The sequence below is a fragment of the Zootermopsis nevadensis genome, unplaced genomic scaffold (assembly GCF_977971745.1).
Source record: "Zootermopsis nevadensis isolate Lab colony 2312 unplaced genomic scaffold, Znev_1.0 Znev_ptg000029l, whole genome shotgun sequence".
NCBI classification, from domain to species: Eukaryota; Metazoa; Arthropoda; class Insecta; order Blattodea; family Termopsidae; genus Zootermopsis; species Zootermopsis nevadensis.
The window spans coordinates 5,033,138-5,060,166 of record NW_028259161.1 but is presented as its reverse complement, the minus strand read 5'-3'; the positions used below and the strand labels follow the sequence as shown (position 1 = coordinate 5,060,166).

The window sequence follows — 27,029 nt, the reverse complement described above, 5'->3', positions numbered from 1 at the left end:
CTGGATGGTTATTAATGAATGTTGAGCACCAAAGGGCATTAAAATAAAAGCGGTCCTATTTTACTACCCTCCTAGTATTTATTTGTAAGGAGGAAAACCACGAAACATTTAGAATCGTATGATCTTAGATACAAATTCAAAATTTGTTACGTTCTGATTTGAAAGCAGAGGTTTACGTAACGTTGAATATCACAGGAAAAAATGTGTTTACTGTTCATTTGAAAACACAACTACACATATTTTGTCAAACAGTGTTATTACTTCTTTCTTTCTTTCTTTCTTTCTTTCTTTCTTTCTTTCTTTCTTTCTTTCTTTCTTTCTCTCTCTCTCTCATCCTCTTTTACCCATACGTGTCGAGGTTTTTATTTATTATTTTTTCTTGTTCTATTTGGACAATGGTATGACTCTTTGGATGAGTGATCAGCCTGACGCAAGGCCTCTACCTATACAAACAAAGAGAGACGCGGACAAACATCCATGCCTTGAGTGGGACTCGAATCCACGGTCCCAGCGGCCAGGCGCACGAGGTCCATGCCTCAGACCGCGTGGCCACTGCGGAAGGCATGTAAAATCTCAAAGAACGTATTTCGGAAATTTGTGTTTCCAATTTTGTCTATCCCTGTCGAGGACAGGTACCCTTACGTTGTGTTGGAAATCTTGAAGAATATCGTTTGTAGCAAAGAAAAATAGACGAAAGGAAAGTTTTCATCTCAGTGGAATACATCTCGCTCCTAACCCTGAACAGGGTTCTTTCATTAGTAAAACAGCTTTCTGCTGTGTCAGTGCGTTCGGGCAGGTAGCAGAGCGCCTTATCAAATGGCCACCCAACTAACGAGTAACGAATGACTATATGTATTACGACTGATGGTGGGTTTTAGACTCGGTGAGCCACCAATTGAATGCAGCACCCATTACGTTACGTTTAAGTCTAGAGACGAAAACAGTGTAAGTTCCAGATGCTACATCAATAAAATTCTCATGGTTGTTAACAGATGATATCCCTAAACACATCGAAACATTATTTAAGCTGTCACTATCGTCTCCTTCCGATACCGATATCTGAACTCAAGGTATGGCTTTGCGACAGAATTTCAACACAGTAACCCACATCTTGTACTGCGATTTCTGTGTCATGCCCCATTCCTAAAGTCAATATTGACACCATCATGCTTTTGTGCAATTTCATTGTAAAATGTTTTTCGATGTAGCAATTGGATAAATACGTAGGCAGTTTACAAGGAGTAATTTTTATGATGTTAGCAGTTCATTGTGATTAGATAGTTTATCTGTTTTTTTTATCATTTCAGCCCAAAGAAGGAAATCTGTGATAATGACCTGCGCAAGTTCAACATCGTCGCCTGTAGTCACACATTTAAAAATAAATTCCGTGGTAACTTAATTTTTCCTGTACCATATCAAGAGAAACATAGGCGCAAAGTTGTATATCGATAATAAGTCGATAAGGGAGATAATCTCACGTTCCAGCCTCATGGACATGGGATTCGTTGGGTCCGGCCCACTGCATGTTGACAACACAGCAAAGTTAAACAGAACCAGTGCTCTTATCACTGAGCTAATGACAATCCACCGGTAAGCTTCGTGTGCGTGGACTTAATCTGGCATTAGATCCGTAACAGCCAACCAGTTCTAAACCATTTCCTTCAAATCCATTTTAATATTTTCCTCATTTAGATCTTCCCCACAATAATCTTCACGCGTTTACGTACACTGATCAGTCCACACGGAGGCAGAACGCAGATGAACATCCATCAACATAGTCACATCAATAAAACCCTCAAAACTTGTTTGCCACATTCAGATACAAGCGCATTTGCCCTTCTGTGTAAGTATTTACTGATTGAGGCACCCAACGAAGTTGACCTGGCGCCCAGGTTAGGAACGCAGTACGCATTAACTCCACGCCCCTATACGCCTGACAGTTTGGCTCGCTACATTTCTGATTCATCACGTAGGATCTGAAGATCTCACGGTGGTGAATACGAAGATGGCTGTCTTGTGGGTTGTAACGCCTTGTAGTATGTTAGAAGTGTACCAACATTTCAGAGGTCACTGCTGCCTCCAACATCAGGGTCCTACTCGGCACTTCTTCCCAAAAGACGACCATCTCACCGTTTCATCTAGACTGCGTGATTCAGTATGTCAATTAAACCAGCGTAAGATTGCAAGTTACGTTCTGTAATTCCTTTCATTCGCCACTTAGACACAATGCATCATTCTATTACTAAAGTTCTACGTGGCGCTCCTCTACACAAATCCTACATTTATACAGTGCGTCCACTGATAAAGTTAAACGCCAACTGTTATTTCCCGGCTCTGGGCAGGAAATGCATGATTCAACGCGCTGGCGCTGAAACTATTCATACAACAGTGTAACTGTGTCTAACACGGTGTTAAGTCATACTTAGTGTTGTGTGCTTGGATTCTGGTTGGACACACTGTTGAACAGTGTTCTTTTCTGTAAGTATCGCATGTGAAATGTGGTTCCGCTAGCAAGTGTCGGAGAAAATTTCGTTGTAAATTTCCCGGTGGTCACAGTTCCAAGCACAACAGACATCCACAAACGTATTAACTACGTCATGTCAGACAGAACTGCACACGGTATATTCTTTACTTCTAAACAACATAGACAGATTTTATAACAACCCACTTGGCGATTGCACTAGAAGCTACTAAATAAACGCACTATCTTGTGGCAGAATCACTTACAACAGATGTTGCTCTGAAAAATAAGTAGTGTAACTTACACGAAAGTTCTGAGCTATAAACATTATGGTATTTAATTAGTGGCATGCCCTTCAACAGGAAGGTTAGTTCACAATCTAGGTTTCAAGGAATTCCAGTACGAGCACAGTGTGTTCCTGCACACAAAAAAAAAACATCCCAAAGACAAGGCGTCGATTATTTAAGATCCACAGTAATAACGCTGTCTCAAACACCGACTTCCTTCCACAGTCGACAATACAGAGTACTGTATTCATAGTCTCCTAAAGTTATACATATAAAACTGAACTTACTTCTTTCTCAGCTTAAACTATTCCTTCCTTCCGTCATTCATTGTTTGATCTTATTTATTTTTTCTACATTTTCTTTCAACAAAGAAAGACTGCAATGGTGACACATTTAAAATCAGCCGTCTGCTCAATAACTTTTCTGACGACATAAAAATACGCAAGGTGTTTCATAATTTGTAAGCTCCACCAAATATTATTAGGGCAATCAAATCAAGGGACATGAAATGGGGGGGGGGGGGGTAATATAACAGACAGGGCAAAGGTGAGAAGTTTTCAGACCTCTAACATCAGAGTCGAGAAACCTCAAGATAACAAACCATTTTGGGAGACCTGACCGTAGACATATTATTAATATTAAAATGGATCTGAGAATGTCGACAAGATATATCTGGCTCTGGATGGGGCCCAGAGATAGGATCCTGTGGATTCTACAAAAGGCAGGAAAATTAATCCCTAGCTGAGCGACTATCAGTTTCCCAAGAAGGACGTTGAATGCAGTTGGTTAGAAGACAAGGCGCATTGTTTCTCAGAAACATGTCTCTGGAAAACACGTTTCGAACTTCATCTGAGTTAGGAAAAGGCGCCAATTCTTTCACAGTGAGGATGCAAGGAAACGCAGAGGATTTTGGAACGACCTTTGGCCACATCGCTTATGACGTCACACACTGATAAGGAATGGACTGTGAACAAACCTTAAAACCTTGCACAAATTGTGCAACCTACGCCATGTTTTATGAAACTGGCCTGATATCAGAGACAATGTTGCCGCCCAGAGGAGTCATGCAGTCTGAGAAGTGAACTTCAATCTGGCACCCGAGGCTCTGATCACGTAGCACCTTGATAACAGCCTCTTAAGCGTGGGTACAATCAGGAAGACGGGTCGAAACATGTCGCACGCACATCACTGCTTCCCGGGTGCTGTAGCACGCGAATCTAGAACTGTGGAAATGCTACGTCTTCACTGACACTTCCGTGGTTTTCCTCAGTTCGTATAAGAGAGACCCAAAACTTATTTTGTCTCCAGTTTCCTTAAATATTAAATGTTTCGGCAAACATGTCAATCGGAAGTTGTAGGTCCAAATTGGTGAATTTAGATAAATAAATATTCGTGTAGAGTATGAATTTGACTGGACCGATATGAACCAAATTTTGTTCTGGATCTGAGTCTTTCCGACTACAGTGTATTACGATAAGGTGGATAATGGCCGTAATAAAACTCACGCCTGTAAATTTAATGCGTCCAAAAAGTTCTGGTGTAATTCAAAAGAGTTTCTCATTATGCTTTTATTTATTGCCTTTCTGCAAGTATAAAAAATTAAACAATTCTGGCCCGTGCACTAAATATTACCAAATATACATGAGAGTCACTACTTTGTACGAAATTACTATTTCAACATGTGTTTTATTTTAAAACGTGGTATAATTTCTGCCAGTTTAGATAATATTCTTTGTCGATTTTATGCAGTGGTACATCACATGCAATTTTTTATAATGCCTTCAGTACTTTAACTGATGACACGTAGATGAAGATTAGCACTTATACACTTAGTAGGTACCAAGCTGTATAGCTAATTCCCAACTATTAATGTCCTTATGAAGCAGTTTAATCATTAATGTACGCTAAACTGCAGAAAGTGCAAAATGTAGCTGCGAATCATGGGATGAGTGTGGGCAGACAATTTGGAGAGGAACAAACCGAACTGAGCTCTACAGGTTTCTCTACATGCTTCGAGATGACCATGAACCCATCCTTTCGCCGGCCCGCCTGCATATTACAGGATTTGCAATGTTCTCCTCACCCTGGACTGTCCAACAGTTGAAGTAATATTCCACATTCAGACTAAAAATGCATGTTTTACGATTCACGTACATTTTTGCAAAACACGTAAGGGGATGAGGAAAGTATTTTAGAGAGAGGAGACGCCCTCCATGTGGATTAGAGGAATATGTTTCACATATTGTATGAACCCCTGAAGCCGAAGCTTATTTGAATAATATTTAAGAATTCAGTCTGTACCTCAAAGACACATTTCAACCTTAAAATGTTCATTTTGTTAATACTATTTTACGAAATGATCAATGTTTATAATGAGAACCATGCCAGACCCATTTGTACAAAACGCACAGTTGTCAATTTTTAAATAGGGTGGTACTTATATTTCCCACAGGGCTTTAAAGGGTTAAAATGCTTCGAGGAAGTATAGGGAACAAATTTTTGAGTATAAAATGGTTTATTATTGATAAAGAGGCAGCTTACAAGAGAATGATAAATTATGCTAAAGCTGTAGAATTAGAGTATATAGGAAAATATTAGTATAAAGCGAGATTTAAATGAGGGATTAATATAAGTGAGAATAGGGAAGGAAATGTTAGATTTCTGTTATAATAATCAAAATTCTTACTCTCTTTGTTTCAAGAGAAAAAGTTAAAGTGTCTAAAATTGCTCTACACACAAGCTTTTCTATCAATACAGGACATGTGACTAATCAGTTCAGGGTTCAGAGTCTGGATTCGAACACTTTAAAGCGACGCAATCAATTGGTAACTGCGCCATCCACTTGCTGTTCGTAGCAGAAATAAATTTAGACAGAAAATCTCTCCGTTCTTTTGGCCATATATATGCCTTCAAATTAAGACGTGATTTTATGTAATACAAACAATAAAGATGGGCCGCTTTCCAAAATAAAATTCAGAGAATTTTAATAAGAGATCATTGTAAAGCTAGTGAGTGTTCAAGTTGACAATTTGGTCTTCAATTCAAGACTTGGAATTTCCTTTTATACCACAAGCTTCGATGTTTCAGGGACTTCCAGAATTATTCTGCAAATATGTGAGAATTACGAGGCTTCAAGATGAACAAGACGGCTCGGAATTATTTTATCACAAGAAAATGATTTTAAATTAATAAGAGATTTTGTGCGTATTTTTGTTTTGTCATGTGATGACACAAGCTTCGCGACGGTTTGAACTCCCATCGTACTAAAGGGTCACAGTCTTTGATACTGACTACACGGCCCAACATCCTAGAAGGCAGGCATCTCCAGGATCTTAATTAGTATGCTGGACTGTTCACAAAACCAGAGGTTCATCACCGTTATCAGAAGTCATCAACATTGAACCATATTCTGATTCCGATCAATACAGTTCCCTTCTCAAACTGTTTCCCTGCGAAAACACTATCGAACCTCCTTGATACATTAATTTTATACGCAAATAAATTTAACTGTTTACACATTCCCCCTGTATTTCTAACGTTATTATCGGCTACTAAGTTTTTGTTGCACCCAGTAGAATCTGGTATGCTTCTTTCGGGTCTAGTAACCAGGCAGATAATAGCATGATGTACTATCACGACGATGTGATGAGTCCACGATCTGATGATATGAAAAATATTATTACTTTGGAGGTCATTCTCTCGCCTACTTGGACAGGGTAATTCTAGGACACGGACCAATGTTAATGTTATTCCTGGCCGCATGCTGGTTCTGAAGGTTACAGCAATTATCTTCAACTGGTCTTCAACCGAGGAATGTGCCCGACCGTCTGTCCGTAAAACACGAATGGAGCAAACATTCATTTCAAAGTGACAAAAAGCTTTTCAAATAATTTTATTACAGACTGCTTTTAATACATTTCTAACTTGTTCGTGCAATGTTATGTTTAATGAACGAAAAACATAAACATTGGATATTTTTATAAAGAAACTCTATGGAGGATTTTAATGGGATTAAAAGGACTTCTAAGAAAAGACGATCAAACACAACCCAGGTGCGTAGCTCAAGAACTCTTAAATTCTCCTTAGTTTATTTAACGACGTTTTATCAGCTGCGTAAGTTATGGTATGGAATGAATGATAAATAATAATGTGAGAGACAGTGGTCGTGGACCTCAATGGATACGTAACCACGACGAAATAAGGACAGCAACTGGGAACTTGTTAGTGGGCTACACCCGGCTTACCGGTAGAAAATGAAATCCAGAACTTTCAGAATACAAATTAGGAGTGGCAACATACAATCGCACATTTGGTGAGATCTAGGCCCCAATACGTACACTACAAACGGAAATGCGATAATTCATAAGCTTTATCATAACCGGTGAAACAAATCATATCTTATTTAACCTATACAAAACAATAATGCATAAGCATAAAAATACAAACACAGTATGGTGTGGCATAATTAAATAAGACCTAAGGAGTTAACGAGCTCCTCCCGAAAGTCGGTAGCTTTTACCATTCCACACTATGCAATACCCGCAAGACTACAGATAGCTCTTACACTTCGAAGACGTTTGTCTTCCGGGTTGTAGCGCCTTGTACTCTGATTAAGGTTTACAAACGTTTCATAGGTCCTCACTGCTTCCATCATCAGGGCGATCGGCTTCGCACTCACCGCCTTGAGAACCTCAAACCCAACAACAGCACTTGCCTGTTCTATGAGTATATCTGCATTCCGATCTAATCTCGGCGACTTTTTAGTTTTCCATTTTCCGACCTGCGTGTCTTACGTTGTAAATCTTAATTTCAGAACAAACCTTTTCTTTCACAGAAACTGAAAACCGGTAAGCGAAAGCTTTATAGATCCATAGCTTATTAGAAGTGGATCCACCGATTATGGCCGCTGACCTTGTAGAGAATGCCCAGAACGCTTTGTAAATATTCGACACTTTTCGACGTTTCTGGCTACATATCGTCACTCCGTTACAGTACGTCACGCCTAGTCACACTAGAGCACGCTTGGTCAAGCTTAGACAAGTTTTTCAAATCTTCGTCGTATTTTAACACTTATGGTAACCTCTCGTTACGACTTTATAACAGATCACGCCTAGTCACGCTTTGTCACGTTTAGTCACGCTTTGTAAATCTTAGTCATGTTTCGACACATTTGGTAATTCCTTGTCACGACGTGAACGCAGGTCAGGCTTAGCCACGCTATGTCACGCTTGGGCACGCGTGGTCACTAAGTCGCGTTTCGGCACGCTTACGTTATGGTATGTATGGCTCGGTTAATTTTTGCTACTTTGCAATACGTTAGATAAAGACACGACAGGTTAGGATAGGTAAGGTTGGGTTAGGTTAGGTTAGGTTAGGTTAGGTTAGGTTAGGTTAGGTAAGGTTAGGTTTCGTTGGGTTAGGTTCGGTTGTTTGTTTAGTGGATTTTCTTAGGTTAAGTAACGTTTTAATGATTGTTGTGACGTTTTGACACTTATGGTCACAATTCGTAACGTCCTTACAGTACGTCACGCTTGGTCACGCTTTGTAAATATTCGTCAATTTAAGACGTCTCTGGCTACATTTCGTCACTCCGTTACAGTACGTCACGCCTAGTCACGATTAGTCACGCTTGAGCACGCTTAGACACGCTTTTCAAATCTTCGGCGTATTTTAACACTTATGGTGACCTCTCGTCAAACCTTTACAGCAGATCACGCCTAGTCACGCTTTGTCACGCCTTGGCACGCGTGGTCAATAAGTCACGTTTCGGCACGCTTACGTTATGTTACGTATGGCTCGGTTAATTTTTGCTACTTTGCAAGGTTGGGTTAGGTTAGGTTAGGTAGGGTTGGGTTAGGTTAGGTTAGGTTCGGTTGTTTGTTTAGTGGATTTTCTTAGGTTAGGTAACGTTTTGATGATTGTTGTGACGTTTTGACACTTATGGTGACAATTCTTCACGCCCTTACAGTACGTCACGCCTAGTCACGCTTCGTCACGCTTTGTAAATATTCGTTAATTTTCGACGTCTCTAGCTACATCTCGTCACTCAGTTACAGTACGTCACGCCTAGTCACGATTAGTCACGCTTGAACACGCTTGGTCACGCTTAGAGACGCTTTTCAAATCTTCATCGTATTTTAACACTTATGGTGACCTCTCGTCAAATATTTATAGCAGATCACGCCTAGTCACGCTTAGTCACGCTTGGGCACGCGTGGTCACTAAGTCACGTTTCGGCACGCTTACGTGATGTTACGTATAGCTCGGTTAATTCTTGTTACTTTGCAATACGTTAGATGAAGACACGACAGGTTAGGATAGGTTAGATAAGGTTGGGTTAGGTTAGGTTAGGTTGGGTTAGATTAGGTTTCGTTGGGTTAGGTTCGGTTGTTTGTTTAGTGGATTTTCTTAGGTTAGGTAACGTTTTGATGATTGTTGTGACGTTTTCAAACTTATGGTCACAATTCGTCACGCCCTTACAGTACGTCACGCCTAGTCACGCTTTATAAATATTCATCACTTATCGACGTCTCTGGCTACATCTCGTCACTCCGTTACCGTACGTCACGCCTAGTCACGATTAGTCAGGCTTGAGCACGCTTGGTCACGCTTACACACGCTTTTCAAATCTTCGTCGTACCTTTATAGCAGATCGCGCCTAGTCACGCTTTGTAAATCTTAGCCACGTTTCGACACATTTGGTGTCCCTTGTCACGATGTCAACGCAGGTCACGCTTAGTCACGCTATGTCACGCATAAAACACACACACACACAATCACTCAATGAAAACTCGTATCCTGTCATAAACATTCTTTGTTATAAGAAAATAACAATCGAAACTCGATCCTGAGCCTCCGAAATCCCAGTGTACACCTCCACAGCTTGTAAATTCTTTAGATAGTATAATGCTGCCCGTACTCTGTCGTCCTCATCTCTTTCTTCGGACAGTTGTCTTCAAAACAGGGCCCCGCAACAAAATAATTTACAGATCTCCTGTATGTGACCTCATTCGTGTAGCCATGTTCACATAAATTTCAAAATGGCCTTAGTCACTGTGCGGGCTAATTACCCCACCAATACAGCTGTGTTGATTACAGTGTATTTCGTGTGTATTCAACTATTCATATTAAAAGTGTTGTAATATAAAAATAAACAACCTAGTCACTCAACCTAATTTCATCGCAAGCTTGATTTGATTTGTTTTTATCGTATTCGTGAGAGACGTCCTACAACACTGAAGAGGTCTGCAACCCCTAAGTTGTACTTTCTAAATTAACCCAAACTTAAAGGTTTTTGTCTGAACTATAACCCTGAGTCTAGAGGCAGGAGGGGACGCACGTATTGAAGAATGCAGACATATCTATAAAGGTTACTATAATATTTAGCTATTGAGCATGGCACTGAAGGCAATTTCTGATGTAGTTGTAACACCAACATCGCTCCTATTTACACACCATCTTATATGATGCCAAAGATGACAACGAAAGATGTCAGGGTATCGCTGTTGCCCCAGTCATACGATCTAGCCGGCCATATTACATTCATCCATCTATCTACCCCAGTGCCAACCCTTCCAAACTCTTTCATGCGACCTCCTATACTGCCTATTCTCACTTGCTTTATATCCTTGAGCAAAGAACGAGGTTTAAAAATATTTCAAAACATTCCCTGATAAAATGTTTCTGACATCACAGAGATAAATGAAAAGGAGAATATTACATGACGAAGTACTCACCTCCTTTGTTACAGCGTTTAAATATAGGATGGTTTGAACATGTAGCATGAATTGACAGTGGCAGTAGAAGCTGCAAGTGATAATACCAAAATTCCCGGTCGGATCCAAACCTGAGCCTGTTCCTATCAACATCAAATTTTATTATTAACCACCCTTCTCCTTCTACGTCTTCCAACTGGGCGTTTTTCAATAGGTTTCTTGCCCCATTCATTGTAGCTACATGCCATTATATCGTTTCAGAAAAACTTCAATATTATCTTAATAATTTCTGGAGCATTATCTGTTCTTATTTCCATCACGAATAATATAATTTTCGGTTGTTACAAGACCTAGAATAACGAACTGCCTGGCACACTAGTGTAAAATGCCCTGCTTCTGTGAAACCCGAATACTTATCACGTATTCGTGAAGGCACGAGAACCCTGACCTCAGCAGGTTTAATCCAGTCCACACCTTCACATCCTGTTTCTCTAAGATCCTTATTATCCTCCCATCTTGAAAACGCAACATTTCTAAAGAGTGATAATTTGGGACAGGAGTTTATAAATCATAAATTCTTCTTCCAGCATTACTATAATAAAGTTGACAGTAAGTTGTGTCCTTGACAGAGGTCTCCTTTCTGAAGCCTGTCATTTGTTCGTTCAGGTGACGTCACTCTAGATACACTAATGACGCTACCTTGGATACATATGAACATCTGTTCTAAAGTAACAGTTTTACTGTACATAGACTGGAATATACACAGAGAATATTAACAGCGTACTTGACTCAGAACTGAGAAATGCCCTACTATCTGCAGACATCCGTACGCTGACGAGTTGTACCCACATTTTACTGTAGATTACGCGTACAGCATCGCATTAGCCTATAAGCCACGCCACGGAGAAGTGTGGAGGCTTCAGTCCGAGTAATCAGCTTCTAGATGTTGACATTTCACCTCCGAAAGAGACCCCCAACACCAAATGTGATTGTGCTGAGGACAGAAATCCCTGCTCATACCAGGAATCGAAACTCAGTCGTCCTGCACATGGCCCCTACAGTAGATAGCCACAAACATTATCGAATTAAACAGACAGTGAAGCCAACAGGAAGACATTTTCCTTCTAAGGGCTTGTAAGGTATACTAACTAACGATTCATGCGACGTTGTAGAACGTGTACAGTCCAGAGTGTCGTTAAATAAGCCGTTGAAGATGTATGCAATATGGTCCCCTCAGACATGTTGGTAGCCACCTACAAGACAACATGGCGTCCGTCAGAACTCATGAGACCGCCATCGGCATCTTCGCCTACGTGAGGACATCGAATCTCAGAAAAGTCAAATTTGTAGGCCAGGCAGAAAACTGTCCTGACACCGGTGAGTGAATTGCCTGTCTGCTTGATATAAAGTAAATGCTTGCTTTTAATTAAAGACGTTTTATCAACTGCACAGTTTATACAGTGCCGAATAACTCGTGATAATTAATTATGAATAAAGAATAAGGCCATAGTGGTAGAGAAACTTTTAATGCAAGATATTATCAGAGTACTTGCCAGTAGCGACTAAGGAAATCAGGGAAATGTCCTCACTGCAAACGAGCCTCCAGGATGAGGTTCGTTCTCAGAACCTCCGGAACACGAGCGCTAAATAACACACCGTGTAGTTTGACCGAAATTTAAGATGCAACTGACTCATAATGTCTTGTTCTTTACCTGCTTGTAAATATTTATATTTTTATAAAAAATAATTCTGAAAATTACATTAATTATCTGTACTTTCAGGTAAAAAATATATTGGAAAGTATGCCCTTTTAGACCATTAAGCCTCCTCGAATTGCTAAAGGATCTACGAACTCACTTTTACTGATTTTTTATATGACGACTTAGTAGCATATAGTAAATGATTCTGATTGTCCAACTTCCTGAAATGAGCTCTGTTTTCGATTCATTAGTCACTGATCTGGCGATGAATATGGAGCGGCGACCACCACCAGAGCACGGGTGCAGGGCTTGGCCCATTTCACACTCATCAATTACCTCGCAACGGACGGACGGACGGACGGACGACCACCCGGCCCGGTTTTGAAAAGAATGCATCAAGTGTCCTTGTTGCCACGGAAAGAAGAAAAAGTGATATAAATAACATTAACATCTTCAGATTACGACATTCCAACAGCAGCTTTCCGGAATTAGGGTTAAACGAAATACTATCATCTTCTATCTCGGAATAAAATTTCCTTGAACACTAAGCTTTCTTCTTCTTCTTCTTCTTCTTCTTCTGTGTTATAAGTAATGCACAGATGAGTTGGGTGAACTGCATAAATTAGAGCCTGCTGTTTTTCCTAAAACTTTGTGGAAGATGATAACGTCTTCAGCAGACATCGAGACTAGATACTAGATTGTATGGGTTACATTCCAATTCCAGCAATAAAAATTTTTCCCCAATAACAATAAATGTTTGTTTTTGTTATTTACAGTCAGTTGCAAAGTATTTGTTTTTACAAGACGATATTAGACCACCGTTACTATAAACCTGCAAGACAATCTATTTACTGTGCAAATTCTCTCGTTGATCCTACTACAGCTTACTGTCATTAATGTGAAAGACAGAGAAGTCTAATATTAGGCGTACTTTGCAGATGATGAACAATCCTTTAAAGAATAGTGGTAACTATATGCACCACATACTTAAAACGATCACTAACTTTACATATTTGTACTCAGGGGTTTTGTGTGATTCTCACTGTAAACAGGGATTATTTCTCTAACTGCATTAACCAGGTAATCTTTATAATGGTCAAGTGCTGAGTTTCCTTTGAGGTACAGACTGAATTCTTATTGTTTAGATAAGCTTAGGCTTCACATTTCCACACTAATGCGTTTGCTGACCTGAAACTTTGATAACCAAGATATGGGCCCATTAAATACTGAATGGGACCGGTAAGATACAAATTACGAAGTTAATGATGACAGTAATCGACTACAGAAATAAATGACTATACCGCGTGCTGAGAACGGAAGTCAAAGGAATAAATACAATAGTAATAACTGGGAAAAAGAGACATTGAGCATAAGAAATAATGGAAGTAACTGCAGGTGTTACAGGCAGTGATATCTAGGCTTAATGCAAGAAGTTATTTCACAACGTGTGGTCTAGCTTCTAAAAAAAAGGGCTGGTTGTATCTAAGCAGCGTAAATTCCTTGTTCTGCGTGGCGAACATCTTTTGTCCGAAGTATTTTTAACATCGCTACCCCTCTGCCTGATCACATAGACATAAAGAAATGTAGAGGGCATGCAGGCAAGGCTCCACGCATTCTTAATTAATTTCGGCCGCTAAGCCTCTCGGGAAAGGATTCTCTAATACCCAAAACAGGCCGTTATTTGATATGATTATGCATTCATTTTTTAAAAACGTATTCATATTACAATTCAGGTCATGGGTCCTCTTGAGGAATTATTCACTCTTCAGAAAAATATGGCACACGTATCACGGACAGAGCAATGGGAGTGAGATTGTGTAGTTATGAACAACTATTTGCTCAACTTCCCTCAGTTCTTCGTCTTCTTCGTTCTTAGTTTTCTTACACCCCGCCCGAGTACAAATATTTGCATATTCTGTACAAAGAGATGAGCGCGAGAGCAAAACGAGATCATTTACACAAGATAACACCACGTCCTTAGCACACTGATGGGAACTAGACAGTGACGTCACTTCAACTTCCAGGTGCTGTGTGCAATCAATGCGAATATCACTCGTTTGATTTTCTCCAGTGTACCACTGTACCACTTATTATGTACCGGTAATTACGCTGGAAACTGTTTAAACCGAAACCCTGATTGCATAAAAACCTGCCTTCATCTAAAAATGTATCTATTCCCGAGAAAACTAAGCGAAAACTGTTTACAAAGAAACGAAGACCAAAACTGAGAAACTATAGGGAAACAGATAACTATAACACATTATTCTTTTCTGTTGACATAGCTTGAATTCTCTTCACAAATGAGACAGAACTGGACCAGACAGTCATAAAATTCGCTGCAGAGCCAAGAGTACTTGTAAACATTAACTGTGAGTTACGTGACCCGCCGATGTAACACTTTCCATACCACACACGCGTATCAATGATATGACTCACTTTTTAAGAAAATTGATAAAAGGGATTAGCCTACTGGGAGCTATCTTGGACCAAAATGGAACATGGCCTGCATATTTCAGTGCCCCCTCGAGTATTAAACTTCATCTACATCCGTTGAGTACTTTTTCCTTGAACATTTATATATGGCCTATCACTTATGCATTTATTTAATACATTTCTTGTAAATACCCGATAAAATCGGGCCAACTGATATCAATTTTATTTGTTTCTGTGCAACGGAATCTTGAAAAATAAAACGAGATTGTCCGCTTTAAACGGACGTCTTGTCAACGAGCACAAGTAGATGAAACGGAATATGATAATCAGGATATGCTGAAAACGACTGTAGATTAAACGGCAGCTTCATATCAAATGAGAATGATGAATCTGCATAGGGACAAACCGAACCCAATTAGAAGCATTACAACAGCACATCTGAATTATTCTAACTACAATCAATCTTTATCCGCCATCGCACTTGTTTCTGTGTTCCATCACTCTTTGTCTTGTTTTGGCCTGCTCTTTTATCGGTTGTGTTCTCGTACTATGTCATTAGGATTCTTCATGTTATCTGCAGGAGCCTTTCCTTACTCTTCATCAGTAATATTTTCATTTGTTTCTCTTTCTATAGGTTTTGTCTGCAGTCAATTAATCATCTACGTATCTGTTGTACGAATTCACACTTTGGCTTCCTTTCACAGCGCCATTACAAATCTCGCGTCACATCTTTGTTATTCTTTATCATTACCACAATTAACAGCTACGTTCCACAGATAATGTTTTATAGTCAAATAACTCTGTACTTCAATTAAACAAGCTATTCTCTATTGTATAATGTTCTGAGTTAACTACTTATATTCCCTTTTATTACGGAGTAGATAATTTAAGGTCTACACACCAAAAGTTGGTGTATGTAAGTGACTTCATGTATTTGTAACAAAACATTCATTTCATTCCTCATTTGTCTTAAAATGTATGGAAGTACATACGCCTACACAGGGACCTAGGCATACGTCAATCTTTTCAGCCTAGGTACTGTCAAACTTTCAGGACGTGACCGCCAGAGCCACAGTGCACTCATTTGGCATTGGTCACGACAAAGAAAAGTAGTAGGCTATTGGTTAAATTGGTAGAATGACTGGATTCAAGCAGATAGACTAATATAACAGCGAATTTCATTTGTCAGAAATGCATCAAAATTTAACAGATACATTAGTTTTGCACTGCAGTATTTCTTGTTGGTTGGCGATCTTAAATCAGTGATTGACTCAGTAACTACCATGTACAGAACGACGCATAATACAGTTAATAGTGAAGCAAGGAGTAATTGTGTTTTGAATCTTCCTGTGATGTGATAAAGTACGGCAAACAATTTCCATAAAATTTCACAGAATAACTAACTGGACCTCAAAGAAATCCTGAACGTCTAGACACGAAGTCTTATGCAATCACTCAGACACAATAAAGAATTTTTACAACCCATTATCTTTCATATGAATAAATTTAAAAATATATTTATTAAACTGCACTAAAATAAGACACTGAAGGACGAGTTTTACAGTTGAGTGCATCAGTATGAGCAACAGACGAATGCTGACAACAGATAATGGTTCGTAACTTCACAAATTTTATTTAAAGTCAATTTAATTTTATACCACCACTCCATAACTGTAGCAAAGACACACGTATCGAGATCCTGTCCACCTGTAGTAGTCTTTTGTGAACCCCTCGCTGTTGAAGGTCCCTGCAGCCAGCACAATTCAGAAAGTAACATGTGCCAAGAGACCTGAAGATGACACTTATCAGGTCGAAATTCTCCCGAGTTCTGACGAGCAGATGAGAAAATCATCCCTTGCAATCAAGACCTAGATCGTTGTGTAGCTTTAGTCCCGCCATGTGATTAATTTCAGCGTTTCGAAATTCACAACAAATTCTCTTCTATAAACTGCTATTTACAAAACCAAAATTGTTGTCGGCCTATTTATGTGGGGCCATTCACAGGTTGCCTAGCCAACATGACACGTGCCATTCGTGTTGGTTCACGACAATGAAACCAACTGGGCAAACAAAAAAGTAAGAGATGCAGGAGAAATAAAGAAAATTAAAGAAGGATTTACGAAACGAAAGATAAATACAAATAACAACATTGTTTGAAGCAAAATTACCCATGTAAGTCCCACACAACAACCATCCTCATGTTGCCGGGCGCCACTACTAGAAGACAACTCTCAAAACACCCCTAAAAAGACTCCCATACTCAACTGTCTGCAATATCCATGGAGACAGTATTTATACACAAAAAACAACAAGCTCTCTTCACTTCTGTACGTCTTTCTTTATTCGTTTCTTTCCATTTTCCCCAGTTTTCTTTCATGAACGTCTTTACGACTATTATTTCAATCTTGAGACTGGTTCCCGCCCAAGTCCGAAGTCTCATTTCATGGGTTTATGGTAACTACGAGCGAGTAAGCCAGTAAAGCCATTCCTTGTTGCTGGTTCATCCCCTCAGTCAGTCTGTTATTCAGAAGATCACACCAACCGACTGTTACAAAACCGAATCTTCTAACATGCTCTTAAACCTAATTATCTAACTCTCAAACAATATACAGGTGCAGTAGCTCCTGGCGTCCATTTGTTATCAACCTTACGGTCAATAGATGTCCAGCTGAAAATCACAGTTAATGTCCTGGGACATGGTCTTTAAACTGTGGTCCCCTAAACATGGAGTTCTGGCTCCCTCCATACGTCGCTACAAAGTATGATTCTGAACTGGACACAGTCCACTGTCTGTGAAAAAATACATGCAAAGTATCGAACACTGATTACCCCCTAGTGTTCAGTTGGAAGAAAAGTGCGAGTACTCTTGTAGGGAAGTATGTAAAAATTTATAACTGTCATTTTTCATGTTTAATCTAGTGGCGTGTGGGATGTGATCCCTCCAAAAAATATTTCAAGAGGTCACTACGTACCATACAGATCCAAGACGCAAACTCTACCTAATCTTAATGTCAATTACCCAGTGAAGGAGCTGAGAGAAGGGAATGTTTAGAAACGAGGGTATACAGGAGAAAAAGAATAAGGTGTAGGATTGCTAGCCATTTCCTAAACAGTGGAGTACATTTACAAACTGCCCTTCTTTTATATACACGCCACTGAAGTGATTCTTTCGGAATTATTTTTGTACTTTGTTTCACCCTGAATTGTCTCCCACTCAGTTCAGGTTGGGGCACTGAGATCGATACCACCGCACATCGAATTAAAAGTCTCTTATCTGCGTTAAGATGGGATAAGACTGAATGCCGATGGAAATTGGGTCGCTAATAGGCTGCTCCCTGCCCAGACCAAGACAGCGCGATCCGTCCTCCTGTTCGTAACCTGGGTTACATCTATTATCTTTACTTTCAAACTTCTCCAAAGTTTTCTAGCTTCCGCAATCTTATACTTAATTTATTACACGTAAAAAATATATTTGGAAGACTGCAAACAAAGTCACTGAATGTAAACAGGGTATCCATTCTAGAATAACATTTTTTTTCTGGAAAACTAAATCTAGCGAAGTTCATAAAAAAAAAACTTCCGGCATATTTCCATAAATCCAATTCCAGGAACAAAAAAGTTACATATCTCTTCAGTACTAACTACATAAGTTACATTTTATGTAGCCTGTATGTGCCAACTTATGCGACGAAGCCTTTCAGAAAATACGTGAAGAATTAAGCTGCATGTATTATTAACCTCGACACCGGATGGAACCACCGCATGTTATGCAGGAAAAATATCTCTTTGTACATATCATACAACCCAAAACCGTTATGAACACGGCAGGGAGTAAAAGATCCAACATTTCTGTCTGGATTAGAGCCCAGTCGTCCAGTTAGTCATCTGTCATTGTGCAGGATGAGCTTGCAAACAATTAATTTAAAGATGTGGAAGATCTTAATCTGATTGGAGACTCCTCAGAACAAATTAAAAGCGACACAAAGTTAAAATCTGTCTCACCTACGTGAGACGCAGTATCAAAAACATAAGCAAAAGTGGTTCAAATCGCTTTCGCTCCGGGGAAAAATTAAAATACGTGTGCTTCTTAATCCTCGAACTTCTTGCGTCGTTTCATATGAGTTTAAAACCTCGTCTCTCACGTTAAGGGAAGCGAATAGATTAAGGGTGTTTGAGAACACAGAGCTTGAGACAACATTTGGATCTAAGAAGGGCAAAGCGACAGGAGATTAGAAAAAAATTCATAATGAGTAGCTGAATAAACTGTACTCTTCAATAGATGCTATTATGATGATAGAACTAAGGAAAATTAGATGAGTGGGATGTGTACAGAACGCGTGGATGAGATGAGAAAAGCTTACAAAATTTTGATTCGACAGCCTGAAGGGAAGGGGCAACTCGGAAAGCTAAGTCGCAGATTGAAGTAACATTTAATCTCACATAAATAAGAGTTGAGGGTATGGACTCGTGAACAAGGCAATGCACCTTTGGGTTCAATAAAATTCGGCGAGTTTCTTGACTCCCTACGCGTATTATCAACTCGTTAAGAAAGTCAGTCCACAAAGACAGTTCATTCTTGAACCAGCGATAGACAACTCGGTGTCGCTAACATTCTGAGGATCCCCGGCCAGGGTGCGTTAGTCCCGGACAGCATCGCATCGCGCGGTGACCACTTCCTGTCCCGTGGCGTAACACCGTGTGTAACCTGTTTATTGGGAAACTTCCTATCGGTGTAGGAAACCCGTGACAATGCGTCCAATTATCACACGGAAATACTTTGACGATGACTAAATTGCTGTTCGTAAAATTTCAACTTAATAGGTCACGTGTTTACTGCTTTCCTCATTTTCATAATCTCAAACCTCTTCACCTTCTTTATTGTCATCATCATCATCATCATCATCAGAGTCACAATATTCATATACTTATTCTTCAATTTCCTTGTCGTCATCATCTTAGCGTTCTTCTTAATCTTCACTAACTGGTGCAACGAAAACCTTCGGTTGTAGTTATTCGGATGTCACTGTTTCTCCACACTAGGGATCGTTCCTTCTACGCTTGTTACAACTCCCTTTAGCATATGTTTTAAGTGCACGGAATATGTTCTGTCAGTTCATTACAAAAAATGCAAAACTTTCGATTCTGTGCAGCCTTCATTTCTATTTAATTTCAGCATCTCGAGTTCGTCTTGTAATTTACCGCGATGTACCCATATTTCATTCAGATAACAGAGTACAGACGTGGTAAAAGACTTAGAGACCATTCTTTCTGTAATTATTTTACAAGTATCCCCAAATATGTGATAACGTCCTCTAGGGCGACCAGTCGCTTCAGAGAGACACCCTGTCTCCATCCTCCGCCTTCAGGAAATGATAACATGGCCTCTGAACGAGGTATCTACTTCGATTTCTTGTTATGAGGATAAACGAAGATGTATTACAATTAGATTCATGGTATTTTGTGCTGTGAGATTGATTATTTATATGAGTCTGTGAAAAACAATTTGTGTTAACAAGCGACGAAGTTGCGAGGACCTCAAATGTCACCCTGTGGTTACAGTCCTAGACGAAATGGGAACAGGGAAACAGCAGGACCAATCAGGTACTTCCATATTCTGACAGCGTGGCTCTCTTCTGGACAAGGCCGGAACTTGTCGATAAGTGACCTATATCCTTCGCTGCTTGATGATGGCAACACGCTTAAAAAATGTGAGTGACTTATGGAATTTTTGGCGCCCTGTTTGCAATAATATGAAATTTGTCCGTTTTGTATTATAGCCAACTGTGAGGAACACTTCCCCATTTATCCGTAGTTTATATCCCTGGTCTTTAGAGTAAAATACTACAATGAATCTTCAGATTTCCCCCTTTTTTCTGTTGGGGATAATGAAAGAAATTTCAGAGAGTGAGAAATCGTTTATATTTTGTTTCCACTGTTGTGTCTGTAACGATCCTGTGCTACGTACATAAAAGTATCTAGAGAAATATTGCATCCACGCGATTCGTAACTCTCTGCCATTAATGGAATATTTCTTCGTACTTACTAATGTAGTTTGCGACAAGTAAATGAAGCAATCCAAACGAGGTGCAATATAAAGAAATGTAAAACAAGATATATAATCACGAATAGTTAATGCAGGACAAAACGTCCAAAATTTTCAAAAAAAAAAACAAGGTCTTAAATGAAAGTTACGTCGGGCTCATCTTGAATGTTTAACCCTTACGAAAAACTGACTACATGGTGTGGGATACTGCTTAAAACGCTGACAGTCACTCAGCCCGTAAAGAAATACCAGGCTTGTAATCTGCATTACAATTTCCAAAAACCACACCATTGGAACGTAGCTATTTCTATCCAGACGATATAACCCTTGGATCCATTTTAATGTTATCATTCTTAATTGTAAGCATGGTGTCAGGGTGGTATGAATCTGAGAACGCAGAAACAACAGATTCACAATGTGTGCGGGCCCCAAAAATGGGAGAAATGTATTAACTATCTGAGCCACTATCAGCTTCTCAATAACGAGTCTGTTCCATGGTTTCTAATTTCTTAAATAGTTAGTAAGAAAACTGACCGATTGGTTCAAAATTTATAGTGGGGCAAAGGCACAATAGGACAGAATCCCACTGCAAACTTGCCTGTCTCTATACACTAACAAAAGTAGGATATAGGCCTTATACTGACCGGCCAGTACCAAAAGTTGCCACGTGTGGGGGGGAGGCAGGTGTGACATCACAGACACACACACTCTCGGATATGGTTACACCATAGACCTCACTTTGTTACAGAAAAATGAAAACAGACAAAGCGGTGTTACAATATCCTTGAATGGGAAGAGGTTAAAACTTCCGAAAGATAAGGAAGGCGTCCTCGCCAGGCAAGGCTGCTACACACACGTACTCCCCTCTCTCCATTCAGCCAATGCATAGCAGTCTCCTCAACGAGTTCTCTGCGCCTGGTATGAAATTCAAGCACCGTTCCATGGAAAATTCAGATTTCAATTTCAAATCGCAGCATTCATCCACTCACGCTGTTGTGAGGCTCCAAAAACATAGTTCTGTAAATACTTACAGCGTCACACCCTCATGCAAAATGCATTGGATGGCCGTTCTTTAGGCGGCAAACCGGTCAATGGGCACACAGTGATTCACTGACTTTCTCTACACGGACATAACATGTACCCATCCCTTTCCTAAAATTCTACCGGACCACCGAACACTTAGAATCCATCAATGAAGCCAAACTAAGCCGAAATTCATATTTACATGTTTTAACCCCGTTGGGTTATGAATTTTGGTTATACTGATCGATTTACGAGTGATACTGTCTATTATTTATTCTCTGTTCATTTAACAAAGCTTTGTAAAGTGCACAAATTAGAAAACATGGGATGGTTACAAATGATAGGCCCGGAAGGACGTGGAAAAAGTGGTCGTGGTAAATTTTAATATGAGAGCACTTAAACATTTTAACTTACACTTATCTGATCGCTCTAAGGAGGACGGGAGAGAAAACTGTTGCAAATACAGTGCCAACACATCAACACCAACTGAACAGAGAGTGAAACAACTTTAATGAAGTCTAACAATAAAAATAACTACTGTGAATCTCCGTTAGCAATCTCGCAGAATCCATTCGTCTAAGGAGAGCAGAGAACGATATTTTTTCAACCTCTGATAATATCTGTGTCTTGTTCCCAAGTAGCCCTTGTTATTTCCCTACAAAAAGTATGTATAGGTTTACAATTTCTCCTACATTCTATCCATCTCACCCTTTTCAATTTAATCAGAGGATATCCTAACGACTATATATAATGCGTATGAATATAACATGAGCGAAAATAAAAATAAATGCGTAGCAAATCCACGACTTTGTTGCTGTGAATATTATTGTCTCTGTATTTTTGTAGTTCTTCGCTCCAGTTTTATACATGAGTTCCGGATCTGTCGGATATTTGCATACGGTTACTTTACTATTGTAGTCATTGTGCATTTCATATGATGTGACACCCTGTTAAAAGGGAATTCATAAATTTGGTGTAGTTTCGTTGGTTTTAACCAGATTCGTGTTCCAGGAAAGCACTCAGCACTCAGCACAGACCTTACAGGCACGATGAAGGGAGAATCGACTGCCATGACAGTGTGCGAGCAGGAACGTCAGAAAAAGGACGGATTTCTAGTCTCGTTCTGGACCAGGGATCAACCTCATGCGACCCACGAAGTGTGCAAGACAACTACTACATGTTAATTTGAACTTCTAGTGAAGGGGTGTAGGACACGCAGCCCGTTTAATTTATGAGATATGGACAAATCTCCCTTTTTCTAATTTACAGTTATTTATTCTGATGATATCGATAATAATGATTTAATCTGAACCTTGAAAAACAAAACCTTCTAAGACGATGGACTGCATGAATTCGGAGCAGACGTACAACGTTTCAGAGACCCTCTCAGCCTCCATCACCAGGGAATAAAGACGGAGCTAAAGCAGGTCTCTGAAGCGTTAAACTTTGGCTCGAACTGATCAGGAATCATAGAAGCTTTAAATTCTATGAGTGTTTAATCTTGATCTGCAAAAGTCAACAGGTAGACACTGGAACGGAGTGGTATAAGTTAGATATATTTCTATAAGGTCACGGTGGTCTAGCGGTTAGAACGCTGGCCTTGTAATCCTGGGGTCTCGGGTTTGATTCCCGGCGGTGCCCGAATTTATAACTTGTGTTGGGCAAGGCCGTGGTCTAGGCAACACGGAGTTTTCCTCCAGGGGCTTCCCCGGTTTCTGTTTCTCCGTGGCATCCCAACAATTACTCCATTTACACACAGAAGAAGGCAGTGGCAAACCACTTCTGGATCATCTGCCAAGAACGTATATGAACAGGTCCCAGTCCGAGAAAAGGATGGAAGGATCCTGTTCATATGGACCTGTCGTCAGACAGAACACTAAAAAAAAGGATCACGTTCTAAAATGAATGGTTAAGTACATAATTCAGTTATCGTAATTAATGCACAGATTATTTTAAAATTCAGTAAAGAAGTCGAGTATAAACCAACTGTAAATTAAATTATGTTTATAAACGCGTTACGCCATCAAACTCTGCAGGTACTAATTGACTTCAGAATAAAATAATCAAGAACTGGTCAACACAACTGCAATACGCAGTAGTAAGTCTGTAACTAACTAGATGGCTTACCGAACCCGAAGGTTCATCACCGAATTAACCAAAGCCCTCCACAGGACCCTGTCCTGGGCCAACAAAATCCAGTCTCCTTCAACTCCTGTCTCCCATAGATCCCGCCTGAGATTATCCTCCCATCTACGCCTGGGTCTCCCCAGCGGTCTCTTCCCCTCAGGCTTCCCAACCAATACCCGGTGCACACCTCTTGTCCTATTCATGCGCGCTACATGCCCCGTCCATCTCATTCTTCTCGACTTAATCGCCCTGACAATACTCTATACAAAGATAAATGCATCATTGAACTAAATTAACCAAAATGCCGTAAATAATCATGTAGGAGTCATGCACTTGCTTCTTACATCTGCCTACCATCGAGCAATTTTTCCTAATGGGATCAACACCGTCACGGAGACAACAAAACAAACCGAATAGACCTAAGTACGTTTCAAATCATCCTGTTACAAGGATTACCATTCATATCTGGAGCATTAATATTGTTCATGTGAGTGAAGAACATAATCAAAAATGAAGATGAAGATTTCTGTCTTCTGGGTTGTTGCGCTGTGTAGTATGGTCTACGTTTACCAACGTTTCTGAGGTCATACTGCCTCCGTCCTCAGGGCGATGAAGATTTCTGTCTTCTTGGTTGTTGCGCTGTGTAGTATGGTCGATGTTTACCAACGATGAATCGCCCTGATGACGGAGGCAATATGACCTCTGAAACGTTGGTAAACATCTACCAGACTACACAGCGCAACAACCCAGAAGACAGAAATCTTCATCGCCCTGATGATGGAGGCAGTATGACCTCTGCAACGTTGGTTAGCATCGGCCAGACTACACAGCGCAACAACCCAGAAGACAGAAATCTTCTTACTCACCGCTGTGAAAACCTCAAATCTTACATAATTAAAAATATTTGTAGCTGATGAGAACAAGTGACATTTAAAAACTGCACTTCACATATCACGTCTCAGAGTCTAAGCACATGTCCCCGCTGTACTTGTTCTGCAAACCTCTGCCCTTGCTACATACGTAGAAACCAGTTCTTCACTGATACAAACCCAAGATGGCTTTGAAGATACAAACAAGTCCTTTACACGGTCAATACTCTTAAACAGCATTGTCTCCATGTTTATTTAATAAAGAAATATAATGTAATTTGCATAGCGAGTGAAGGTCTTAACAATTTAAGGGAATACTGTTTCGCTTAACTTAAATTAAACTATTTATCGCGGGGTGCTACCCTCTCGTCCTGAACTTGATAAAACATTCCCTCTCTCAAGGCTATGCATGGCCGTGTGCCAAACGACATAGACTGCCTCTCTCATGCAGGCGTCACTAACCTTATCTGTTCCACTAACTGGTACAAAAGGCTTACAGTTCTACCTTGCATACACAAGTTTTAGTTCAAACGTACACTGGCAATTTAACAAAGCGCAATCCTTGCGTGTGTTAACAGCATCCAACAGAATCAAATAAGATCTTGTGTGAATTATGGTTAGCGGAAGTATCGTGTGTTCGTCACATTTTCTTTATTAAATGTGCCACTTTGTATCCCTTCTGCGAACACTATATAGCTTCTGAAACTGACACAACGTTCTACAATAAACTGAGAACCAAACAGGTAATACTGTACTGGGCTAAATACAGCAGCTCAGCCATTCAAGCCACAATGCAGTAGTTCGGAAATTTCATCTCAGTGTTAAATTCCATACTAAGTAATTCGAAATATCCATCATCAGCAACAAATTATCAAAAGGTTGTTTCAGAATTACATCTGAATCAGAAACCAGAGAACCTACTTCGTGAAATATTTTTTTTTCTGTCAGTGGCGTTATGTTTAGAACTTTAACAGTGCAAAGAAGTGGACCGATTGGGTGAAATGATAGCATGGGACTAAAAGTTAAAGAGAAAGAATTAATCTACAGCCCCCAAACATCGGACAGTTTACAGCAGAAACATCACAGGTATTCTCGCTGATTTTGGTGATGTATGGGGAAGTGGAGGTAAGGCGACACACTCCGGTAGTCTTACTCTAGGGAAAAGACCCTCCCGCTGACCATTGGAAAGGCGTCTGGGTGGGTCCCAGAGCCGATCTGGACGCAGGAGTAATACCATAGCGGACACAAAGTGTTGAGAGTAACATTAAGTTGAGTACTTACAGAACAGCCTGTAAGATACACGACCCACTGGTCATGAGCGGAATTTCAAATCTCTCTCGATTTCAGCCCCTCTCCAGGCATCTCTGGAAAGTCCAGCCATTAAACCTGAAAGTTACCAGAAACAGATTAGTGGTGCCAAAATTAATTTTGCATAGCAAGAAACAGAGATGAACTTCTTTCTGCGACAAATATGATTCGACACGAACGACATCCTGAAAAAAATAACTTAAGATGAATGAAACAAATGATTGAAGATGCGGGTGCTTCAACATCCTTCATAATATCGTAAGTCGGCTACAGTTCTACTTAGGATTGCACTGACTAGCTCTTTCAGTTGATTTATCCGTCATTTTCGTTTTAACCTACTCACATTCCACTTACATGTTCGTATTTACAAATTCCAACGAGTCCATAGGAAGTTTCTGCGATCCGCCACTGGCCGGTTCAACACGCTAAAAGATTTTTTTTTAATGTCATATTTCTACTAGAATTTATATGCTATGAAAAAGTACACACTGAAAATTATGGCAAGCAAGATATGGTTTATAAAAAGAAATGGATTATATTTATGGTAATTGCTATATAATGCTAACATATTCATCAAACTTGTCTCCCGTTTAAATGATCACCTGCGAAGAGACACTTATAAATCACTGTCTTCTTACACGCGATGCTCTCAGGTTGGGCACCTCACACAGTAATACGACTAATAGCCCCGTGAGTGTGGGCGTGAATTATCCAGAGTTCGCTTGCGTGCTCGCATCCGTGAAGAATGGACCTGATGCGATACCGACATTATCGCACGCGTGGGTCTCTTCAGCAACCTTCCCACACTCGGACAAATACGACCAAGGGGCACGAACAGGAGGAAGTGGGACTGAATAAAATACGTAAAGACGGATATTGCAAGACTAGGGACAGAATGCGTCTCTTGAAGCCTATATTACATAAATATCATCCTCACATTCCAGTTTCATTTTTAAGAAATGCGATTTTGAACATGATAAGTTGGTCCCCTGTCATCCAGTATGGTGCGACCTCAGCTTGGGGGGTAAAGGAAACGGCCTCCAGATGTGGAAAGCAGCTGCAG

At 40.0% G+C, this 27,029-nt stretch overlaps 1 protein-coding gene across 2 annotated transcripts in view; it reads right to left on the bottom strand.

Moving 5' to 3' along the window:
* The window catches only part of LOC110835786 (uncharacterized), a 768,515-nt gene that overhangs the window by 651,776 nt on the left and 89,710 nt on the right, over positions 1-27,029 (bottom strand). For both annotated transcript variants that reach the window (XM_087358219.1, XM_087358223.1), the window contains exon 3: positions 25,940-26,044. Coding sequence is in view for 1 of the 2 variants with exons in the window: in XM_087358223.1 (XP_087214349.1) it covers positions 25,971-26,044 (74 nt within the window). In the remaining variant the exon portion in view is untranslated. The remainder of the gene's footprint in view (positions 1-25,939; positions 26,045-27,029) is intronic.